We start from the raw sequence: 23068 nt of genomic DNA on the forward strand, positions 1-23068 counted from the left end.
CCAGCCGCCCATTCTTTCAGTTGTTAATACGTCTCTCTCCAGCGCCCTCTGTGGGTGGGCCAGGTTTGGTGCCCCTCGCCTCTCACGGATGTTGAGTCACGACTCCCCAAGTAAAGCTGGGGGTTGTGTAGTGTATTTGGAACATGCACATGCTAGTTGTTCCATGGTTTATGAACCGATTTGATCACCGTTTCCTAAATGACCTTCCTACTCTTGTTGGAAAACTCAGCACCACGTGCATGTTAAATAATGAATTATTTCAATGTCTCATGTATACAGGTCAGGTGCACAACTGCGGGACCAGCGGCCTGCATGGGGATCCACACTCGGCCATTTACTAACTTGGATGGGCTGCTTCACCTCTTGTGCCTCAGTTTCCTCCTCTGCAAAATAGAGATCATAACAAGGGACACCTTGTTAGGATTGCCATGGCGGATGCCTGGAGGAGACTTAGAACTACCTTTGCCTCTCAGCGTGTGGTTCTTATGGGCAAGGCGTGACGCTGCTGCTGTGTAAGAAACAAAGCACACAAAAAAGCTGGTGAGTTCTTAGAATTGCAAGCAAAAAAGCCTGCTTGGTAAACATTGTGCTTGACTTGTCCTCCACCCTGAGGAAGCCACCCCAGATGATTTACGCAGTCTTTTGTTGAGTTTTCAGCTGGCCCTTTCACTCTGACTCTGCTGTCGTAACCACAGTCCCACCAGAGTGAGCCTTGTTCCTGACAGTCATGCAACAGGGCAACCTTAGAGGGTAAGTTCAGCAGGGGTTGGGGGCGAGTGATATTTTGCAGAATTCCCCAGATATACCACAGTAATACCCACCCTCCCCCGCCCTTGCTCAGAGGAGTCCTCTGGGTACCCCCACTTGCCCCCTCACGGCTTACAATCCGCGGGGAGAAGCTTTAGTTGCACGACTTTAACTTGCATCTTCTAAAGTTTGAGGTAAGAGTGTTGCAGATTAAGTATGCAACTTTACATTTCTGTTTCTTAAAATCTACGTGGGGTAATGATTCAGATTTGGTTAACCCCAACGGAGAATTTGAAATACTAGTTTTTGTTTGTTTGTTTGTTTGTTTGTTTTTGGCATGGCCAGATCAGATATTTTCACTGTAGTTTTTGTGTGTGTGTGTGTTTTAAATCCCCTTCTGTTGAAAATGCATTGTATGGAGAAATTCACTCTCACCTTCCTGGTACCTAAAAGAACCCAGATTTCTTCGTAGTCATGTGCCCAGTCAAAAATACTTATGTTCCCAGACTGTTACTAGAGAAGGCCAAATGACCAAGTTATGACCAACGAGATCAAAGTGGAAATTTACGGATGGGCTTCTGGGCGACAAAAGACCGACACAGCTGCCCTTGCCTGGAACTCGGACGTAATGTCCGGAAGTGGAGTACCTGTCTTGTGACATGAGAATGACAGTCACACATTAACGGTAGAGAATCAGTGCTCCAAGGATCTAGATCGATGACTTCTATGAGCAGCTACAACTGCCTGGACCTCTCTACTCTCTGGCCTTCTTGTTATGTGAGAAAAGCAAACTCTGATTAAGAAGTAAACATTTAGAAAGAGTGCTTTAGAGCAGGGCATGGCACATAGTAAAATGCTATGTAGGTTTTTGCTAAGTAAAATAAAATAAATATTTGCTTTGGTGTCTGTAATCAGGTTTCTATTATATGTGGCCAAGCACTGCCCTTGCCAATTCACGTAGATATCGTCAATATTTCTTTATTACATTATTATTCTAGCACCTTGTGCAGTGCCTGGTACTGAATAAGTGTTTGTTGAAAGAATGAGCTATTCAGTAGGGTCTGAGGAAAGGTGAGGGCCCCTAAAATGTAACTCTGTATGTGTCTATATGCTTATGCAACTGCTTTATCTCGTTAGAGGGCCTACAATGGTTCCCTTTCTTTGTGTAATGGTAGCCCTCGGTCTCTCGGGGATGGATGAAGGGATTTCACTTGTTTGGCCTGGCATGCCCTCCTGGGGGTGCATCAGAGCGAAATGCGGACAGGTCCCCACCAACCTGCCCCTCTCTGCCCGGTGACACAGGGAGGACTGAGGCCAGGGCCAGGCGTAGACAAAGTGTTGAGTAAAACCTGTCTTTGAGGTCCCCAAAACAGAAACAAAACGTGGGTCAGATTGTTCTTATTGATTGGTTTTAAATGTGGTTCTTCCCACCCCACCCCGCCCCGCCCCCAGCCACCGTAAGGCTGCATTTAACATAACAAAGGTGATACGAACATTATGTACTTTCAGCTGAGAGAGAGTTCTGGTCATAGGACAGAATCAACCAAGCAGACGCTGGGAAGTTTCAAAAGTAGCCACGAGAATGGAGGGCAGGGGATATGGGACAGGCTTACAGGTAAAGCTGGAACAGGAAGCAGATGGAGGAAATGGCCGTGACATTGATGAGGCAGGGTAGACCCTTTTATCGAACGTCTCTTGGGTACCCGAGCAGACAGCACAGGTGCCTCTTGAAGCGTCTGTGAGATGATGCGTTCATTCAGCTCACAAACGTTGGCTGTGGGCCAGATGCTGAGCTGGGCTCTCGAGACAGTAACTAGTGAGACGCACACAGCACATGTCCTCATGGAGACTGCTGCGCAGAACCCTGCTTCCCAAAGCTCCCTCCTGGACCATCAACACTGAATCATCTGGGAGCCCTCAGGCCTCACCCCAGACCCACTGTGTCATTATCTGTATTTTACCAAAACCCCAGGGGATTCAAACGTGCATTCAAGTTAAAAATGACCTGAATAACACGGCAAACAAACACTGGGCACATAAGTCCTAAACGTGGCTCTTTAGCTCATGGGGCTACTCAGGCGAAACTCACGCATGGGCTTGAGGGGGTGTGGGGTGCCCTCCGGAAAGACAGCTCGAGAGCAGATTTTTAAAGAAAGTTAGGAGTTTTAAAGTCAAAGTTCTGTGTGGCAACCTTCCACCCCCCTCAACGAATTATCTAAATAACTGATAAATTCAGAATACCAGACTGCATTTATAACCCCTTGGCTTCACTTCCCATGCTTCAGCATCACGTAGTCTGTAGCAAAAGAGTTTCAAAGCTGAGAAATGCCTGGTTCGTCCCGTGACCATCATGGCTCCCTCATGTCTCCGGAACAAATTTTCCACACCCCAACTTTTCCTGTGTGAAACGAAGAGAACGTTGTCCATCCTGCCTGGACGAGATAGTGACCAATTTGGCAAGGAGAGTTTATGATTGAGGTGTTTGAAGTTTGCGAGAGAAAGTTTAATACGCCACCTGGATTTCACATCTTGTCATTCCCCAAAATGGGAAAACCCAGTCTCGATGCTAATTTCCCCAGAGCCATTCTCCAACGAGAGTCAACAGAGGAGAGAGAATTTTCCCTCAGGGCTACGTTCTAATGACGGAGGAGAGGTTATGAGTACAGACATTGCATAACCAATTAGAGTACTCCTGAGCCACTCCTGGGTGGCTCAGTCGGTTGAGCGTCGGCTTCGGCTCGGGTCATGATCTCACGGTTTGTGGGTTCGAGCCCCGCGTCGGGCTCTGTGCTGTCGGCTCGGAGCCTGGAGCCTGCTTCAATTCTGTGTCTCCCTCTCTCTCTGCCCCTTCCCCGCTCATGATCTGTCTCTCTCTGTCTCTCGAACACACACAATGAAGTGCGGACACACGCGCCCACTGCCGCACTTCTGAGGCCTACACACCGTTATGCTTAACAGTACAGCTGTTAGACCCGTGTCAAGTCTTCTCACTAACACAACTTCGCATGCAAGCACATTTTTCAGATTAACGGATACACGTCCTGTTTACTTAAGGAAGTATGTAAAGGCCTCTGCTAGTACCTGGAAATATCAGAACACACAAGAGCTGTCTGTGTGTGTGTCCGTGTGTGTGGAGAGAGAGAAACATATTTAGCTCCCACGTATAAACTGCACAAAGACAAGAGGTGTCGGTTGCACAGGATGAGGTAACGGTAGCCAGAGGTGAAAGAGCATTTAACTCGCGTTCAAATTAGTCATTTAATGTTCCTTTATTCCCTAGGCCTTGATCTGAGGCCAGGCCAGGCCAGGCGAATTCGTTCTGGTCAGACGGCGGGAAATTCCACCACATGGAATGGTGTTGGTGGTCTCCACTCCCCTCCACTCCGGCCGGGGAGCCCACACAGCGAACACGGGCTCCTTGCACTAATGAATGCGCCCACCCACACAGGACCTGCCCCCCCCCCCAACCCGGCCCCTGCCCCCCTCCCCCGCCCCCTCCCCGAGCGGGCCCCGTCCACATGCAACCCCACCGCCAACCGCCTTCCAGAGACTCGTTTCAGAAGCAAAATTTGCTAAATTATAAATGGCCAGCATCCGCCTCAATAATGAACCAAATCAAAGACCCTCTGGAGGAATCCTCTGGGCAACTTCTGGGAGGTGCCAGAAGGAACTACTCACGCCTTCCCCTCCCTCTTGCTCTAAGCCTCAAGGACCCCACCGCCTGTGAGGGGGCACATCTATTCAGGACATGCCAAGCCTCGGACGTGGGTCTCACTGAGCCTAGGTTATTTGTTTTTCCTTGTTAAGAATGCTAATCAAAGCAAAACTTTAACCCAACAAACAAACAAACAAAATATCCTGAGTTGGCTACTTGCACGCAGGGGTGGCCAAGGAAGGCAGCCTGAAGGGTTCCTTTATGACCAGAGGCGTTTTTGAAATGAGACAGCGATGGCTGCTTTACGAGGAAGTGGCAAGACAGTCACCTCGTTATCCTCACCGCTGTGGTGGTCTGGGGACCACCCAGGAGCCTCCACCATGATAACAGCCTGGGCTGAGGTCTTCTTCCAGGGAACCAGTTGTCCCGAGTTGGGACATAGCTACCTTTCTCCAGAGAATAGGTCGGTGTTTCTGACAGAACAGACATGGAACACCACTGGCTTCCTCGCTCTCGGCGGACTAATTAGAACTCACATTCCTGCCTTCTTCCCATTGCCTTAGCTCTCCCCTCAGAGCATGACACTGAATGAGAGGAGGGGCTGTGCCCATCCCCTTGGAAAGACTGGGCCCACCGGGATATGGGGCTGAGGGTTGGGAGGGAGGAAGAGGAGGGGGAAATAATCACCTTGTGATTGAAGTGGCTTGGAATAACAAATACACACGCTCTTTTAAACATGGCTCACCACATCCTGGGGAATCTAGAGAAACGTTCCACATCACCTCCCCAACCCTCACTCCCAAGAGTAGTTGGCTTTCAGGACGCTTTGGGAGAAAGCACAGGGCCTTTGATAAGAGGCTTGTTAGTTCTGGGCTAACAGTCCTCCCAGACCGCTTTGAATCCTTTCAAATATTTTCCCATTTTAGGTCAAGGAGGTTCGTAACGGTAAACACTGAAGGTGGCGGAAGGGGAAGAGAGAAGGGAGAAAGATGCGACCAGGACAGTAAGTTACCAGGTAACCAACGACCTCTCTGGAGAATCCATTGGGTCTGGTGGACATCCCCTGCTCTGGGTGTAAGGGAAGGTGGCTTTGAATCCCCAAGGGAGACCTGGCCTCGTCTTGAACCCCCAGTTTGGGCATAACTGTGTTCTATGCAGAGGATGCTTGAAAATCCTTAAGCTAAAAAGGATTAGCCCTCTCTGGCGCTGATTCTTCCAACCGCCAGAAGAGGGCAGCACATGCTTCTACATCACAGCGAAAGCCGGGCTACCCAATCCAGAGAGTGGACACGAGGGAATTTGGGACAGGATTTGTGAAATTAGCAGCAGCAGTCGTAGCAACTGTAGCTATTGTATATTGGTGCCCATGGTGTGCTGGGAACTGCCTTAAGGGCTTTAATGCATTAATTCATTCAATTAACAAGACCATGCTACAAGAAAGAACACTATTATAATCTCCCTACTATAGACGAGGAGGCTGAGAAGTATAGAAGTTAAGAGAGCTGGCTACTGTAATCTGAGACTACCTGAGACAGAGGTCAGCAAAGTATAGTCCAAGGGCCAAATTCGGCCAAATTCAGCCCACTGGGTGTTTTTGCACTGCCCTCAAGCTAAGGATGGTTTTCACATTTGGGGATGGTTGGAAAAATTCAAAAGAAGAATAACGTTTCATGACCCCTGCAAATGACGAGAAATTCAAGGTCAGTGTCCGTAGGCAAAGCTGTACTGGAACACAGCCACACTCACTTGTTTACGTGTTGTCTGTGGCCGCTTTATCACTCCAAAGGCGAAGCTGAGCAGTTGTGACAGCCCACAGTGTTGGAAAAATCTGAAGTATTTATCATCTGACCCTTTCCAGAAAACGTGTGCCGAACCCTAACCCAAGGGGTAAGTGCTACCTGTTTCCAGCCACCACAGACACGTTCCCGGACATGGAGTTAGGACAGCTAGCCTAGAGGGATCCGGAAGTAATGCTGACCTCAGGTCACTTTCTTTCCACCAGCATTTCTGGGAATAGCCTACCTACCACGTTTCATTTTTTCACACCTGACATCTCTGAAGTCATACTGCTTCTTACAATCACAATGTTAAGCATATTGTTTCTTACAGGTAGTTAAAATAGTAAGGTCTTATCTTAGATGACACCTTAGATGAGGCAGCTCCAACCTCAAAAGTCCGGCCGCTTTTTGTACCTTTCCATGGATGGGACACTCACTTCTTTTGCTGGGAGCCCATTCTACAATTTTAAGGGCAAGTTTCTTAATATCGGGGTGGCGCCTGTGAGCCTCAATTTCCATATATCAAATGGAGATGGTCTAAGGGAGTGACGGGTATATGTTAGGAAGCAGGTACTTGGCCACTGGGATAGGGAGGCACGTGCACAGTGGCTACAAGACGAGCCTGTCTGCTGGTGTGGTCAGCCAGCCGGGCAGGCTGTGAGGTGGAAGGACAGGAATGAGCTCGTGGGGACACAAACCACGGGGGACATGGCAAGGGAAAGAAAAATTTCCAGTGTTGCAAACAGATTCTTTTTCCACCAGCATCAGCCAGGAGCATGGATGGCCCACCACATCACCTCTTAGAAGAGAAGACAGGACAATTCAAAGATCCGGGCCTGATGGAAGGAAGAGGCAGGGAAAGCAGGTGCAGCTGGCTTGGTCACATTTCCGTGAGGGCTCTGGGGGAAGATGAAGAGAAGGGGGGGCAGGATGGGAGCAACTGATATTGTGGCGATATTCAATCACACGTTGGTCAAGTGGGACTGGTCATCCCAATGATGAGATGAGCTCGCAGAGTTTTCCGGGACATTCTAGGGGTCCTCTTCCTGATATGTGGTTTTGGATTGCCCATTTTCTCAGTATCAACCTGGAGAGCCCAGTGCTTGCTTCCAGGTCCCTGGAAGTGAAGCCGCTGACAGGAGCCTCAGGAAGGAGGAAACCCTCGCCCTTATTCGTAAACACACGACAGCGGCTCAGAGAACTCCGCGGTTAACGGCAACTTGTGTGTTGCAGCCAAGAATCTGGGGCCAGGAGGCGGCAGAAGGAAGCCATGATATACTCTCCCTCCCTCTGTGGCGGGGCAGCCAGGTTTGGATTTGGGGTTGGGGAGGAGGGAGAACAGAAGGCTAAGCCCCAAACAGGTGCTTTTCATTTGGGGACATGTGTCCTGGATTTTCTGGGACAGTACCAATTTCTTCTAATTTGATTATTTTCAATGAGGGCAATTTGTTCGACATCTGATCTTGAGTTTGGAAAACGACGGCCACTACGCTTCTAACTTAATGAGGGCACCAGCTCAGTCTCCGGTGTGAAACCCTACTCTCAACACAGAGCACTCTATCCAGCACATCACAGGTACCCGGGGAAGGCGTTTAGGACTTTGCTTAGGAAGTCAGACGTATTTTATTAGGACAAGTACTTTAGGAAGAGTATTAGGACCGCACAGGGTCTTGCATGAGTGGAAAGGGGCCCGTCTCTGCAAACACAGCACAGGAGCCTGAGAGTAAGGATAAAAACACACAGGCACGGGCAGCCTGCGATGGAACAGAGTAGGCAGGCTGGTGACACAGGCCTGAGGCTGCAAAGATTTCTCTCCTGCTCCTCAGGAGAAGCTGGAGAGGAAAAAAAAAAAGAAAAGAAAAGAAAAATACATCTCAGGGGTAATACACACCAGCGGGGGGGGGGGGGGGGGGGGGGGGGGGGGGGGGCCAGGGGCAAGGTGGGGCCAATGCCTGCAGGGAAGAGACCGACAGCTTTGTCTACAGACAAAGGAAAGGGAAATCAAAGGAGGCCAAAGGTCAAAGTAAATGAAAATAACAGCTCCGCCAAGCCTGGAGTCCTCAAATCAATAAAATTTGTCATTCTTCCCGGAGGTTGGTAGGTTTTTGTCTCCTGGGAGAACCCAACTGTAGCTGACCGGGGGTCCCTTCTGGCTTTCGTCTGCTGGTAGGTTTAGTGCCAGATTTGCGGTCTGCGTGTGTGTGCGGCTTCGGGGCTCTCGGAACTGGCTGTTTTAAGCTCACCCTGAGTTCTGTTTTATGGTGCCCCCTCCTTGTTTTTCTTTCTCACCTCGTTCTGCTGTGCTGCTCTGCTGGGCATGGGCTCTGCGAGCGGTTATGAAGTCTTTCCTGAGCAAGTGGAGTATACATTTGAGGATAACGAGGCGGCTCATCGGAGGGAAGAACACAGACACAAAAATAGAAGAAAATGCTACACTTGACGGGGGAAGAGACGAGGGGATTCCAAGGAAGCCTCGAAAGCCCGAAATCATGCAAATTGGGAAAAACACCATTCGGCACAGAAATGTGGGGTACCAGCAGCGTGATGAGTATGCGTTAGAGGAGTTAAAAAAGGAATATGCAAATGTGGCTGGGGAAAGCCATAAGGCTTCACAGGAGGTGTGGACGAGATAAAAGAGACGGGGTGTGAGGCTTTGCACACCCCTTAGGAGGGAAGAGAGTCCCGTGGAAGTGGGCACGTGCACGAGATTGGAGATGGGAGGTGTGGTGTGAATGCAAGAGGAGAAATACTGGATTGTCTCAGTCCACGTGCATACACCTGTCTGCTCCCTCTCTGTGCAAAAAGAAAATGGGGAAAAGTACATAACAATACAACACGAGGGGCGCCCTGGATGACTCTGTCGGTTGAGCGTCAGTCTGACTTCAGCTCAGGTCATGACCTCACGGTTCGTGAGTTCGAGCCCCGCATCGGGCCCGCCACAGTCAGCACAGAGCTTGCTTTGGATCCTCTGTCTCCCTCTCTTCCTGCCCCTCTCCTGCTGGCGCGCTCTCTCTCAAAAATGAATAGACATTTATAAAAAAAAAAATACAACACAAGCCAACAACAACATGAATAATGATACTGGAGCAGGAATATTAACTGTATCTGGGGAAACGTGATAGGGCTAGAAGAAATGTAGAAGGGACTTTAAAGACAGTGATGAACAGAGGGGTGCCCCGGGGGGCTCAGTTGGTTGGGAGTCTGACTTTGGTTCAGGTCATAGTCACAGCTTGTGAGTTCGAGCCCTGCATCGGGCTCTGTGCTGATGGCTCAGAGCCTGGAGCCTGCTTTGGATTCTGTGTCTCCCCCCTCTCTCTCTCTGCCCCTCTCCTGCTCTTGCTCTGTCTCTCTCTCCTTCAAAAATAAATAAACATTAAAAAAATTTTTTTTTAAATAGTGACTAACAGAGAATTAAAGATGCACATTAGACCTCCTGTCAATCGCCTAGAATGCACAGTATATACAGAAAGTGAAATAAACCTGTAGACTTAATAGGATAAAGCATAAGGAAAAAGGGAAGTTGTGAAAAAGTGTAGTATTTTGGGGTGCCTGGGTGACTCAGTTGCTTAAGCGTCCGACTTCAGCTCAGGTCATGATCTCACAGTCCATGAGTTCGAGCCCTGCATCAGGCTCTGTGCTGACGGCTCGGAGCCTGGAGCCTGCTTCGGATTCTGTGTCTCCCTCTCTCTCTGCGCCTCCCCCACTCACACTCTGTCTCTATCAAAAACCGAATAAATGTTAAAAAAAAATTTTTTTTAAATATAGTATTTTACCCCCAGATTAGGGTAAGTAGCGAAAATGAGTTTCTTGAAAGCCCAGGGGTTGGGCAGAGATTTTTAGAGTCTTGAAATGGCAGTTTGAAGGTTCGGAATGCAAAATGGAAGATGGGTGGGTATTCAGAGAGAAAAGCCCAGGTCCTCTTGGAGAAGACAGAGTGAGGGACACAGGTTTAAGGAGGGTGTAAAAGAAACCCTTCAAGGGAAGGGACAACCAGAGAGGCAGCGATGTCCCCGTGGCATGGTGCCGGAGCAGGATGGGGTACGGGAGCCAGGAGAGCCAGAGCTGTGGGTCGGGGCTGCCACCAGGTCACCGGACCTCCACGTGTGGCGGTGGCATCTCAGAGGAGGGTGAAAGCAGTAAGTCCAGGAGGCAACACTTGCAGAGAGAGGTGGAGGACGTGAGCGATGTAGGCCCAAGCGCTGCTGAAGGTGGAGGCCAGGCCACCACTGCACTCTGCCTCTCAGGGAAGCGGCATGGCAATCGGGGTGGGGACAGAGCTGACCGCTGGTCACACCTCACCACCAGGTGGGTCACCAGATGTGCCGAAGACGGGATGGCCAAAGCTGGCGCCTTCCCCTGGTCCTTCTGCTGTAAACCTTCCATACTGAACCAGCTACTTGCCCCTGCTGGATTGAAAATGCACCGTGCAGGGGCTCAGAGCAGGGGCTCCTACAGCCGAATCCAAGCCCAGTGATGCTCTCTCCATCCTGAGATGTCCTTTCTCAGGCCACGAGCGCTCCCTCCCGGTGAGCTCTGGATCCCATTCCCCCATGGTCTCCTCCTGTGCAGATCACCCCCCTCCCCGCCAAAGGAGAAGGGCCCTGCTCCTCTGGCCAGCCCGGACTCTCTCTGGTGGTGTAGGATCGGAGACATGGGCAGCTGCAGGCCAAGGGGATGTATCCAGAGAAGCCGCCCAAGGACTGCTCCAGGCAGCTGTGTGCGACAACGAGGCTTCCCGTGACCCTGTGCACAGCATTTCATACCACGGATCACTCTTAAAGCAAACAAACGGGGGTGCTGAATGGCTCAGTCCGTTAAGCATCCAGACTCTTGATTTTGACTTAGCTCATGATCTCATGGTTCGTGGGTTTGAGCCTGCCATCGAGCTCTGCGCTAGCAGTGTGGAGCCTGCTTGTGATTCTCCCTCCCTCCCTCTCTCGTTCTCTCTCTCTCTCTGCCCCTCCCCTGCTCACTCTCTCTCTCAAGATAAAAAAATAAACTTCAAAAAAACAAACTTTCCTTCCTCATCTTCAGCATCTTTTCCGTCTTCTACCCTTCCTAGCTTTCTTCTTTACTCCCTGGCTAGACCTTAACCTTCCTCCCTGACTCCTCTCGCGCTGCCCTCCCATAAGTATGGGTGATCCTTCATGTTGTCCCTAGTGCTCCCCTCTTCTCACTCATGGACTTAACTATGTGTAATTGTAATCAAAATAATATAGTTATATATAACCTGAGGTACGTACAATTATTGCGCCCATCCTACAGATGAGAAACCGAGGCACACAGAGTTGATATGATGGGCCCAGTGTCACAAGGCCAGCAAGAAGAGAGGCGAAGCTGGGGTCTGAGCCCAGGCAGCCGATGCCAGAGGCTGCAAGTTGGAACCACCCCACCGTTGCCTGTAGGGTCCTTGGTTCCCCCACGAACCAGGGTGGCAGTGGGGATCCCAAGTGATAAGAAAGTAAGCTCGCGTAGGACCTTACTCCATGGGGGGTCTTGGGCCATTCTGATGAGGAAGTCAGTGCTACCTTTAAGCAGAGTGAAGAACAAGTTTGGGAAGGGAGCATGGAGGGCGTGGAGGTGGAATCAGGTCTCAGCAGACCAAGGGGACCAGGATCGGGTAATCACAGAAGGAGGAGGCTGAGCAGTGATAGACAACCTGACAGAGCACAGGACCAGGGCTTCGGGGTCAAACGTAACAATCCCAAAGGTGTAACAGGTGGAGCCAGCTCACAGACCCTCTTTGACGTGTCCTGCGGAGAGGAGGGAAATGCAACAAGGAAATGGGAAACACTTAAACAAGTGGAAATGAGCTGACACGAGCCGGAGATTTGAAAGTGCTGGTTGCGGGTAGCGGGAGTACGAGCTAAGGCGGCAGCGTCTGATGCCGACATTCGTGTTGGTCTCATTTTGTTCAATTAGCAGCGAGACCCAAAGTGAACATTCAATGAGCATTTACCACGGGTCAGGCACGGTGCTAAAAGGATTTACAGGCACCGACTGATAAAGCAAATGAGTCTGCGTTACAAACCTGGGATATGCTATTAATTGCCTTCTGTGGCAATGAAGACATTGAAAGTATTATTAAGTATATTTCGGGGCGCCTGGGTGGCTCAGTCGGTTAAGTGTCCGACTTCGGCTCAGGTCACCATCTCGCGGTCCGTGAGTGCGAGCCCCGCGTCGGGCTCTGGGCTGATGGCTCAGAGCCTGGAGCCTGCTTCCGATTCTGTGTCTCCCTCTCTCTCTGCCCCTCCCCCGTTCATGCTCTGTCTCTCTCTGTCTCAAACATAAATAAACGTTAAAAAAAATTAAAAAAAAAAAAGTATATTTCACAGATGCAGAAACAGAGGCTCAGAGAGAAGTCTCTCTAGTGAGGTTGTGCAGCTAGACGCAGCAGACCTAGAATTCCAACCCTGGCTAGCAATCTCCTGTTTATATGTTTTACAGTCCCTGGTTTGCTCACTGATGGCAAAGACTTTGTCTCATCTGTCTTCACAACTCTAGAACCTAGTACAGTGCCTGGCATACAAGAAAAGCTCTTTAAATTTTTTTTTTTAATGTTTATTTATTTTTGAGACAGAGCATGAATGGGGGAGGGTCATAGAGAGAGGGAGACACAGAATCCGAAGCAGGCTCCAGGCTCTGAGCGGTCAGCCCAGAGCCCGACGCGGGGCTCGAACTCACGGACCGTGAGATCGTGACCTGAGCCGAAGTCGGATGCTCAACCGACGGAGCCACCCAGGGGCCCCAAGAAAAGCTCTTGAAACATTAGCTTTGACTTGTGGCCACTCCATGCAATCTGTTTGTTGAATGAATAAATGACTGTGTGTACAAACTGGGGGGAATTCTCTTGTGTGCTAGCTGGGGATGGCTCCCCTGGATTGGGTCTGGGTCTCAGTAGCTGGGGACTTTTAATGTTGTGTGAAACAGGGAAATTTTGAATGGCAGTCCCTGTATCCACCGTAGGAGTGGAGAGATGACCCAGCATGCAGACGATGTCACAGTATTGGGTTTTTTCACGCTTTGATGTCCTGAGGGCAGGAAAGGAACAAGCCACGGCCCTTGTATATATGGGGTCTGAGAGGTATTGGGTGGGCCAGAGGGAAGGGAGGGAAGGCTTCTTTCAAGAGAAAAAAAAAGTTGAAAACATGTAAGGGCCAATCTGAAGACAGGACATTGAAGAAATAGATGCAGAGCTGAAGATCCAGAGAGAAAAATGGGAAAGTGGTATAGGAAGGCATGTCGGAGGAAGCCGGGGGTCTCTTGCTGAAGTTGTCACGAGGGGCTGCCTGGCACAGCTGGGACAAAGCAGAGAGGGGTGTGGACCGTCTTCCAGGTTAAGGGGCCGCATGGGGTGGACCATGGCGTTACTCTCTGCCTTGGCTTCTGGCTTGATAAGCCTCAGAACTTTTGGACCCAGTAGACCATAACTGGGGGATAAGGGTGGAGGGAAGGAAAAAGAAAGGAAAAGGCAGGGGTAGGGGTGGCCAAGCTATGGTGACAGGGGAGGAACAAATGCGTGGCATCTAGCTCAAGGCAGGAGAAGAGACCGGCACAAAGGGCCATGAAGGGGATGGGCTCCCTGGGACAGCAGAAATGCCAGAGCCCTGAAATGCGCAAATGAGTCAGGGGGAGAAGGAGTCAGGAGGGCAAAACCCGCCCCAGAGAAAAACAGGGTGAAAGAGAAGAAGTGGAAACAATGAAAATTGGAGAGTGTTGAGTTTGTAAGAAATTGATACATGATGTTCAGTGGAAACTGCTGCTTTGGGTTTGGGAATAGAAGAACTGTAAATATGGAGACTATGTAAATACTGTTTGTAACTTGAAAAATCTGCAGGGCTCAGATGAGAGAATCCTCCTGAGGGTGCTTTGACAAGTATGAAGGAAGGTATTTGTGGCTGAGAGGAAAGGGCCCTGGATGTAGAATCTGCAAACCGGAGCTGAGAGCTGAGAGCCAATTCTGGCCCGGGGCGGGGGGGACAAGCACGAACCACTGGTCGGCTCATTTGTCTCGGGTCCCCAGCCAGGCAAGCCCTGCCTGCCCTCGCACACACGGCCGTGAGGGGCCACATTCGTGCCCTCAACAGAGCACCACAAAGTGGGTGGCTTACCACACCAGAAATCTGTTCACCCACTTTTAGAGACCAGAAGTCCACCATCAAGGTGTCGGCAAGGCCACACTCCCTCACAGGGCTCTGGGGCGGGCTGGGGGAGAGAGTTCTTTCCTGCCTCTTTCAGGCTGTGGTGGTCCAAGGCATCCTTGGCTCCTGGCCACAGCACTCCAATCTCTGCACCACGTTCACAGGAACCACCCCCCTGCTCTCTGTGTGCCCTCTCCCCTTCTTACAAGGACGCCAATGGTTGGATTTAGGGACCACGCTAAACCCAGGATGATCTCATCTCGAGACCCTTAACTAATGATATCTGCGCAGATCCCATTTCCAAATCGGGCCTCAACCAAGCAAGAGCACGGAGCATGTTTAAAATACCTCCACATCCCTTCTTCTTCCTCTTCTCCCCGTAGGCCACTCTCCTTATGGCGCCTCTTCACGCACCTCTAATGGCTGGCGTGGCCCACAGGATAAAACCCAACCTCCCGGGCTGACGCTTCAGGCTCTGGCCACCCTCCCCAGTCTCTGTCCCTGGCACTTTCCCAGCTCCCCATCACCTCCTCCCTATAGTCACAGCCAACTGACTCCCCCTTAACCTTCATGACCCAGGGGAAACCCCTTCAAAGCAGCTTTCTCAAAGGCCCTGGGGTACATTCTTCCTGCTCGGAACCCCTCTGGCAAGTATTGCTTCCCCTTCCCCATGGCAGCTAATGAGCTCTTCAGACTCCCTTGCCTCTTTTCTTGCTCTTTGGCTTTTTGTGAATTTAAGCCTTTTCTTCTGCACCAGCCAGGTTTTCAAGACGAGAAAGTATCCGTTTCTGGTTTTCCTAGAATCTAGTCTGTGCCTGTTACCACCCAGGTCCTCAGTAACTGTTAACCAAAATATTTACTTTCCACGGCACCAACTCTGTTCCTGACAAAATGTTCTTCCCTTTCCCTGCATGCATGGCTGCCCCTCCTGGTCACCTTGTCCCCAAAGATGCCTTTCTCCTCTGATCTCCTAAAGCGTCTAGCATTTCCCACCTTGCTTGGGTCCACTGTGTGTTCCTCTGATGGCCACTCATTCACAAAGATTCATGAGGCCCCTGCTCTGTTTGGCTCTGTGCTGGGCTCCAGGCCCCCACCCTTAAGGTGCTCCTTTTCCCCCTTGAAGGCAAGCGAACTTTCTCATCCTTCTTCTTTTTCCTCCCGGGGCCTATCCCAGTTCTTCAAGTGTTACCCGCGCTCAATGTGAGTTCTGTTCAAATTGCTTCGGCGAATTCTTAAAGGAAAGGCCAAATGAGGGACTTAAAGTGCACTGCACTTAAATGAGGCGCCCAGACCCTTCCGAGAAGGCCTCATAAGAAAACTCGTCCTGGGCTCTGTAGCCAAGGCCAGATGGAGGATGAACCAGGTCTTGAGATGTGGCTTCCCCAGCACCCTCCGCACTTGCGGTAGGGCAAGGCTCTGCTTGCCGTCCCACCATGGCCTCTGCACAACTCCTTCCTTGAGCAAGCTTTCAGGGACTGGAAGGAAGTTGGAATATGTGGTTCCAATCAGGGCCTCCTGAGAACACAGGCAGGCAGGGTTATGAATGTGGCACAAATGGACAGTGGTATGGCCGAGGCAGGAACCTTCTGCGCAGGCCATTATGATGTGCAGTAAGGCACGCTCAGAACACAAAGTGCATCCCTCCCTCCAAATTCAGCAGAAAGGGCCACGGGCCGTTCTCTTGCACTAGACAAAGAGAAGGATCTACAGCCCCTTGTCACAGGGGACACGGGTGTGGGCGAACAGCAAGTCGCATGGGTTCCAGGTGCTTCTCTGGCCTAAGTACCTGAGGAGCCCTGGGCAGGGGTCACTACTGCCAGGGGCTCTGGGTGGAAGGGAGCCACTCACCAGCATTGTTTTGCTGCTTTGTGTTTTTGATGTAGGCAGAAAACTTGGAGAAGATGTCGATGCCTGCCGTGTTGGATTCCCGGTGTTTCGCAGCCAGTTTAGGGTACCTGGAAGGGAAGGCATGGTGTTCTAGAATCAGTGAGAACTTGAAGCTCCTTTACCCCAAACGACTAGCAACATCCCTGTTTCTAGTTTGATCTACAGATCTTTTGGGGGATCTTACACCTATCCTATAGGGTGGATGGGCAGAGAAAAGAGAGAAAACAGAGGCCAGTGAGGTTAGGAGAGTTGCCTGGGGGGGGGGGGGGGGGGTAGGACACAGTCTGTGGGCAGAGAGCCAGAAAAACCCTTCAGAGGGCCTGGGTCGTGCCCTCTTCAGAGATGACCAAACAGCGTTTGGACAAACAAAAGGACTCTAATCAAAATTCTAGAGGAGTTTGTCTCTACACCAGGTGGGGTCCTTGAGGTTTCCCAAATCATATTAAAATAACCAGCCACTTCCAGGCTTGTGGTGATAATCCTAACTGTACTGAGCTAATTAATTCCAGGGGCCAGGGGATACTAAACACCTTGCCGCTGAAGCTTGGAAACCATTTCTCAAAAGAAAGGGTACCGTTGGTCCCCTTCTGAAATATCCTTCCCACGCACTTCTTTGTTTTTTTTTTAATGTTTATTTATTTGAGAGAGAGCGGTGGGGTTGGGGCAGAGAGGGAGGGAGAGAGAGTATCCCAAGCACAGGCTCTGTGCTAAGCGTGCAGCCTGACCAGGGGCTCGAACTCATGAACCATGAGATCACGACCTGAGCCCAACTCAAGAGTCAGACACTTAACCGACTGAGCCCCCCAGGTGTGCCTCCTTCGCACACTTCTTACTTGTGTGAGGGAAAAAGATGTGGAAAGCACCAGCCTCCAACAGCACAAGTGTTTTCAATGGTTTTATTTCCAGGCGTGGAGACAGATTTGCAATGATCCAGCCTCTCACCTTTGTACAGTCTTTCATGTGAAGCCAGAAGAATACACGAGGCAGACCGGAGTTAGGACTGTTTTCTATTGGCTGTAAAACTGGACGAGGTAAGGTTGCTCGTGTGGGAATCCACGGCTTTGACCCCCTCAGCACCATCCAAGTGACCAGTTCAGACCAATTTTTCAGAAATGTTATTTCACAAACATTTTATGTGTGCGACCAGGCAGGGGTGGACGGAGATGGGGGACAGATGCGTACTTACACAGTTATGTGGACCTTTGTGATCTCTGCATAAATAGCCGGCTACTGCTCGCTGTTTGACTGCTTCATGTTAAAAAGCAAAATACTTTTTAAATTTCTTTTAACATTTTAAGTAATATGAACCAAAAAGTCTCTAAAAATTACTTGTTGCTGTTTTTCCTTTCCTTTCTTCCTTCCTTCCTTCCTTTCCTTCCTCCCTCCTTTTCTTTTTCTCTTTCTCTCTTTCCCCTTCCTTCCTTCCTCCTTCCTCCCTCCCTCTCTTTTTCTTTTTCTTTCTTTCTTTCTCTTTCTTTCTTTCTTTCTTTCTTTCTTTCTTTCTTTCTTTCTCTTTCTTTTCTTTCTTTTTCTTTTTTTCTTTTTCTTTCCCTCTCCCTCTCTCTCTCTCTCTCTCTCTCCCCTTCCTTCCTTCCTTCCTTCCACTCCTCAAATGGCCCATTAGGTAAGACCGTCCACTCTTGGGCCATGCTAGGCGGCTGTTTAATCTCAGATATTGCTATCAGAAGAGTCCTCAGAAGGTCACTGGGTCCAGCCCTCTGCCATCAGGCAGATACAGAAGGCATTATGGTCCTCATTTTACAGGGAAAGCAACCAGAGACCAGAGAGGTAAAATGGCCATTACAAGGGCCCATGGATAATAAATGGTTGCGGGACCCTGAGAATCCAGCCTGCCCCTGGAGCAGTGTTCCTCATATTCAATCACATCACTTCTCTGATATCAGCAAAACCTACATTGTATTGAGTGCCTGCTATGTGCCAGGCACTGTTCTAGCCCCTTTATGTGTATTCGTCATTTATCTTTACAAAACTTTTGCTATTATCGGGCTCATTTTCCACATGAGAAAAATGAGGCCTAGAGAAGTTAAGCAATTTGCCTCAGGTCACACGGCTAGGTAGCAAAGCCAGGACTCCAACCCAGGCAGTTTCACTTTGGAAGCCCAGCTCTTCAGGGCCTTGTCCTGTGGCCTCTCACGGACTCTATACTGTTTACCCTTAAAGCCCCAAAGCCCTCCCTCCAGCCTGGCTGAGCACCATGAATGAAATCTCTCTGTTCACCTGCAGAGGGCGCTCTGGACAAGTTCAGCACACATGTCTTCTTGAGTATACCGGGAATTATCAGATTCACCTGCTATAACTGAGGGCACAACACCGTTTCCTGCAAGATGCTAGGTAATCCAAGATACTTAACTTAGGATCAACTTTCCCTATTCTGGCCTTTGCGTGTGGAATCTGGCATGCTCTTAGAATTGATTGCCTTATTGGGTGTTGTATGTAAGCGATGAATCACGGGAATCCACCCCCGAAACCAAGAGCACACCATATACACGGTATGTTGGCCCAAGTGACAATAAATTATATTTAAAAAACATTATTTGGGATCCTGAAAGAAAAAAAAAAGAATTGATTGCCTTTATTATTAATAACTACCAAGGGCTCTTTGTTTTTGCTTGATAAGGTAAAGAGAGAAGGGCCTAGAAAATGCATTTTCAGTGGACTATTTGTTTGGATTTGTTGTTTTACTTTGCTTTATGCCATCATTCGGTCAGACTTGAAACAATGTGACCATTTCTTCACAATCAGCGTGGGCCCAACATGGGTAGATAGAACCAAAGCTAAGACAGATAACAAAGGGCCATGGTGGTAATATTGTCCGGTTTTCTAAGCACTATGATTTACTGAGACTTTACTGCATAGCTTACTGTCCCATTTGAAGTTTGTCTTTGTGAGAAATGTGTATCCAAATATTAATCTCACCGGTTTCGGTAACTAGACTTGAGAAGGCTACTATCCAGGATGTTAAGTACATTCACTGCAGCTCCATATTTATACCATATTTTGCATATGCATATAAGTGGGCTGGCTACAGAATACATTCTGTTTCTCTAAAAGGCTAAGTAAGAAATAGCGTTTCATTCATAGAAGCATCTTTGAAGGTTGTGATGTGGTCTAATGACAATCAGAGATGATGAATTGCTCTAACTCCGGGGTTAGTAAACTACAGCCCATGTGCCAAATTCAGCCCAATATCTGTTTATATATCTCTCATGAGCTAAGGATAGTTTTTAACATTTTTAAATGACTGAAAAAAAATCAAAAGGAGGACAGTATTTTGTGACATGTGAAAATAATATGAAAGATAGTATTTCAGCATTCATAAGCTCTATCAGAACATAGCCATGTCCGTTCATGTTGTCTGTGGCTGTTTCACTCCACAACAGCAGGATTGTGACACAGACTCTATGGCCCCTAAAGCCAAAAAGACTTAGTATCTAGCCTTTTACAGACAAGTTTGCTGATCCCTGCTCTAACTGATGACAATTTCTCTCCATTCTATTTTTAAGAGATCGTATTTCAAATGCATTCATCTCAGACAAGCACTTAAGTTTCATTCTGGGATGTAAAACAGTTGGCTTCTCATAAGAAAAATTTTTTTGTACAAATTAGTGGGAAAAAATATATATATATGCTATAAATATATATATATATATATATATATATATATATATATATATATATATACGCTATGACTAGCTTAGGATCCCAACTAACATCTCACTTCAGAGACGACCATGCCACTGAGCAAAAGGGGCCCATACAATAAAACCAACATGCATGAAGCATCCACCAGGCCCTGTCTGTCCCTGGGGTTGGGGATACACTGGAGAAAGAAAGACAATTCTCCTGCCCTCATGAAGAGGCCTTAGCTGATTCTAGGGTCTCTCCTGGCAGTTGAGTGTTGACCGTCCTTTTTCTAATGAGCTGAAAAGGGGATGGACCTCCTCTCTCCCTTTCTCTTTATTTCTGCTTCCTCACCTCACCAAATCCTCACTTGAGAAACAGGTTAATGCTTCTGATTCTTCTGATCTTTGTGTGCTGGCTTGTCTCTGCTAATTAAGCAAATGATTTTTAGAGGTACACAGGGTCTGGCTTAGTCATTAAAAGACATCCCTTGGGATCTGTGGTTTTGAGACAAAGGTCCTTATGATTGCATCTGGAAAACAGTCACCAAAAAGGGAGACTGGCTTCTCTTTCTAATGCTTCAAGAGGCCATTTAATGAGCTCTTACTCAATGTCAGGCACTAGGCTAAGAAGTATTATCTTCGATGATAGCCCCATGAGATCAACATTACGATCATTAGTTTAGAGATTTGAGAATGAAAGATTAAATATCCACATGCTTCTCTGCATTTCCCAGCTTCTACCTCTCGGGCAGATTGGGGCCATGTGACTGGATTCTGGCCAATAGGATGAGAGGGTAAGTGATGTAACCACTCACGACCATGGCTTTTAAAAACATTTGGTAGGGGGCGCCTGGGTGGCTCAGTCGGTTAAGCGTCCGACTTCCGCTCAGGTCATGATCTTGCGGTCTGTGAGTTCGAGCCCCGCGTCGGGCTCTGTGCTGACCGCTCAGAGCCTGGAGCCTGTTTCCGATTCTGTGTCTCCCTCTCTCTTTCTGACCCTCCCCCGTTCATGCTCCGTCTCTCTCTGTCTCAAAAATAAATAAACGTTAAAAAAAAAAAAACATTTGGTAGGAACCTTCTTACTTCTTCTCTGCTGAAGGAGCCTTGGAGGTCCCGTACTCCAAAGGCTACAATATGGAAGGGGGCCATACTGCCCCTGCCCCCTCGGACTTTGCTGGAGTGAGGAATAAACTGCACTCTGCTCAGCTACGGAGATTTTGTGGCTAATCTGTTACTGCAGTGTGGCACAACCCAGTGGTGTGGATTAGAACGCAAGTCCCTCTGACCCCAAAGCCCATCCTCTCAGCCGCCGTGCCATCCTGTCGTTGGTACTGAGGCTGCTTCTCTACTTCCCAGAGGGTTGAGAAAAAGCACTCTTGTTTTACACTATTGTGAGAGATCCCTCAACACTTCTTAAACTCATGAATTCGGAGTGTTCCCCAATTCTGGCAACGTTCCAAATCCTGTTTACACCCAACGCGTTCTTGCTAGTTGACTGACCACATACTACGCCATGTTCCGTTATCTGTTTCCCCTCTTGACCTCTTAGCACAGCCATCTATGCACTAGGGTTATTTTAAATAATAACCAGCTCAGGTAAAGCGCTTTGAGACCCTCATGGGATCACAGAGCTTCTGCTGAAAGGCATTTTTGAGACTATGTAGTTTCACCCCCTCGTGAGAAAATGGGAGACAGGCTTGCCCAAGGCCATACAAACAAGCCCTATAGACAGGTGGCTAGAGTCTGGTCTCCTGCCTCTCAGTTCTGGATCCTCTGACCCTGGCCATTCTACAGAGGTGAGAGGTGAGGCCCAGCATGCCTCAACAGCAATCGCCAACGCTAATCCCGGGGCTTCCCTGCTGAGCATTAACTGGGCCAGTCTTTGGGAAGAAATGGAAGTGAGTCTCATTTAGAAACTACTTGAGACTTCCTGAATTCCTTTTGACACCAAATGCTTTGTGGGACCAAATACCAAATATGATTTAAAAAAAAAAAAAATGGTTGGAGTGTTTGCATGCGGTTTTTTCCTTTAAAAAATAAAGCTAAGGGGAAAAAGGCTACCACAATGCCTTGGCTCTCTGGCAGCTTTTACAAACAGTGGTGTGATGAAAAACACATGGCCGAGCGGCATTCAGTGAACAGTTATGGGGGGTTTGCTGCCCCCTAGAGAATCAGAGGGGCAGGCTGCACTTCTCCTGGGGTCTCCCAGATCCAGGCAGCGGGAAGCCAGCAAGGGCTTGCGGCTTGTTGTGGGTAGAATAGCAGGTCTCCCTTTGTGGTGTCGAGGTCCCGGCTAGGTGGCATTTATTGGAAGGTAACTGGGGCATCTGCCCCTGTCTAACCCCTAGAAAGGCATCTAAAGGACACTCCTCGGGGCTCTGGAGGGGTTGATGGTCTCATCGCTACGGCCTCCATCTTGGTGGAGTTCGGGAGACAGGCATTGTAACAGTTTTGAGTTTCCGCTACTTGGGTGTGGTGGGTTGTTGCATCACTGACGCACAAAAGAGCATGGAGGAAGCAGAACTCGGGACAGGTAATGGGGGTGGACAGGGAAGAGAGGAGGCAGCGTGTGCGTCCAACCCCGCTTAGCTCTAGTTGGATCACGGAAATTTTTTAGAAGGATGAAACGATGACGCATCTGATGACGGTCCTCCCGTGGAAGAATGTACACATGCACTGGAAGAGTGTAACTCCAGGGGTCTTATCGGCCCCGTTGGTCCCACTATGGATGTAGACAGGAGACCCCTGAGTAAGAGAAGCAGCCTGGAGAAAGGCACAGCCGGTTGAGGCGGAGGGACCCTGGCTAAGGTGAGCATAAAGTGCAGGAGGGGCCCTCGGGTCATCCTTTCACACCGAAAGGGAACATCCGAGGGGGTCACAGCACACGACTGAACCAGGAGAGCAAGCCGCACCCCCCCCCCCCCGCAGGCCCAGCCCAGGGCTGCATACGTCCACCCACGGGCCTGGCCGAGGACCCGGTAGGACCCGCTGCTCCCCACCGCTTCCATTTCGCGTTCCCCACTGGCCTTGACCAAGTGGTCACTCCTGAGTGTGGGTCTCACTTCCCAAAGAAAATAGCTTCGCCCTGGACATCCCCTCCTGGGTCTCCCATGCAAAGTCTAAACCCTGTCTAGTTATTGCAAACAGCATGTATTGTCTCATGTGGGATTTCAAACCAGCACCAGCGAGGAGATGGGAGGCCTTAGGGAGGGGGGT

At 49.3% G+C, this 23068-nt stretch overlaps 1 protein-coding gene across 3 annotated transcripts in view; it reads right to left on the reverse strand.

Annotated features, from left to right (window-relative positions):
- The window catches only part of CLIC5 (chloride intracellular channel 5), a 102031-nt gene that overhangs the window by 19760 nt on the left and 59203 nt on the right, over positions 1-23068 (reverse strand). For all 3 annotated transcript variants that reach the window (XM_042938955.1, XM_042938954.1, XM_042938956.1), the window contains exon 4: positions 16170-16276. In XM_042938955.1, the coding sequence (XP_042794889.1) occupies positions 16170-16276 (107 nt within the window). The remainder of the gene's footprint in view (positions 1-16169; positions 16277-23068) is intronic.

This window comes from Panthera leo, chromosome B2 (assembly GCF_018350215.1).
Source record: "Panthera leo isolate Ple1 chromosome B2, P.leo_Ple1_pat1.1, whole genome shotgun sequence".
NCBI classification, from domain to species: Eukaryota; Metazoa; Chordata; class Mammalia; order Carnivora; family Felidae; genus Panthera; species Panthera leo.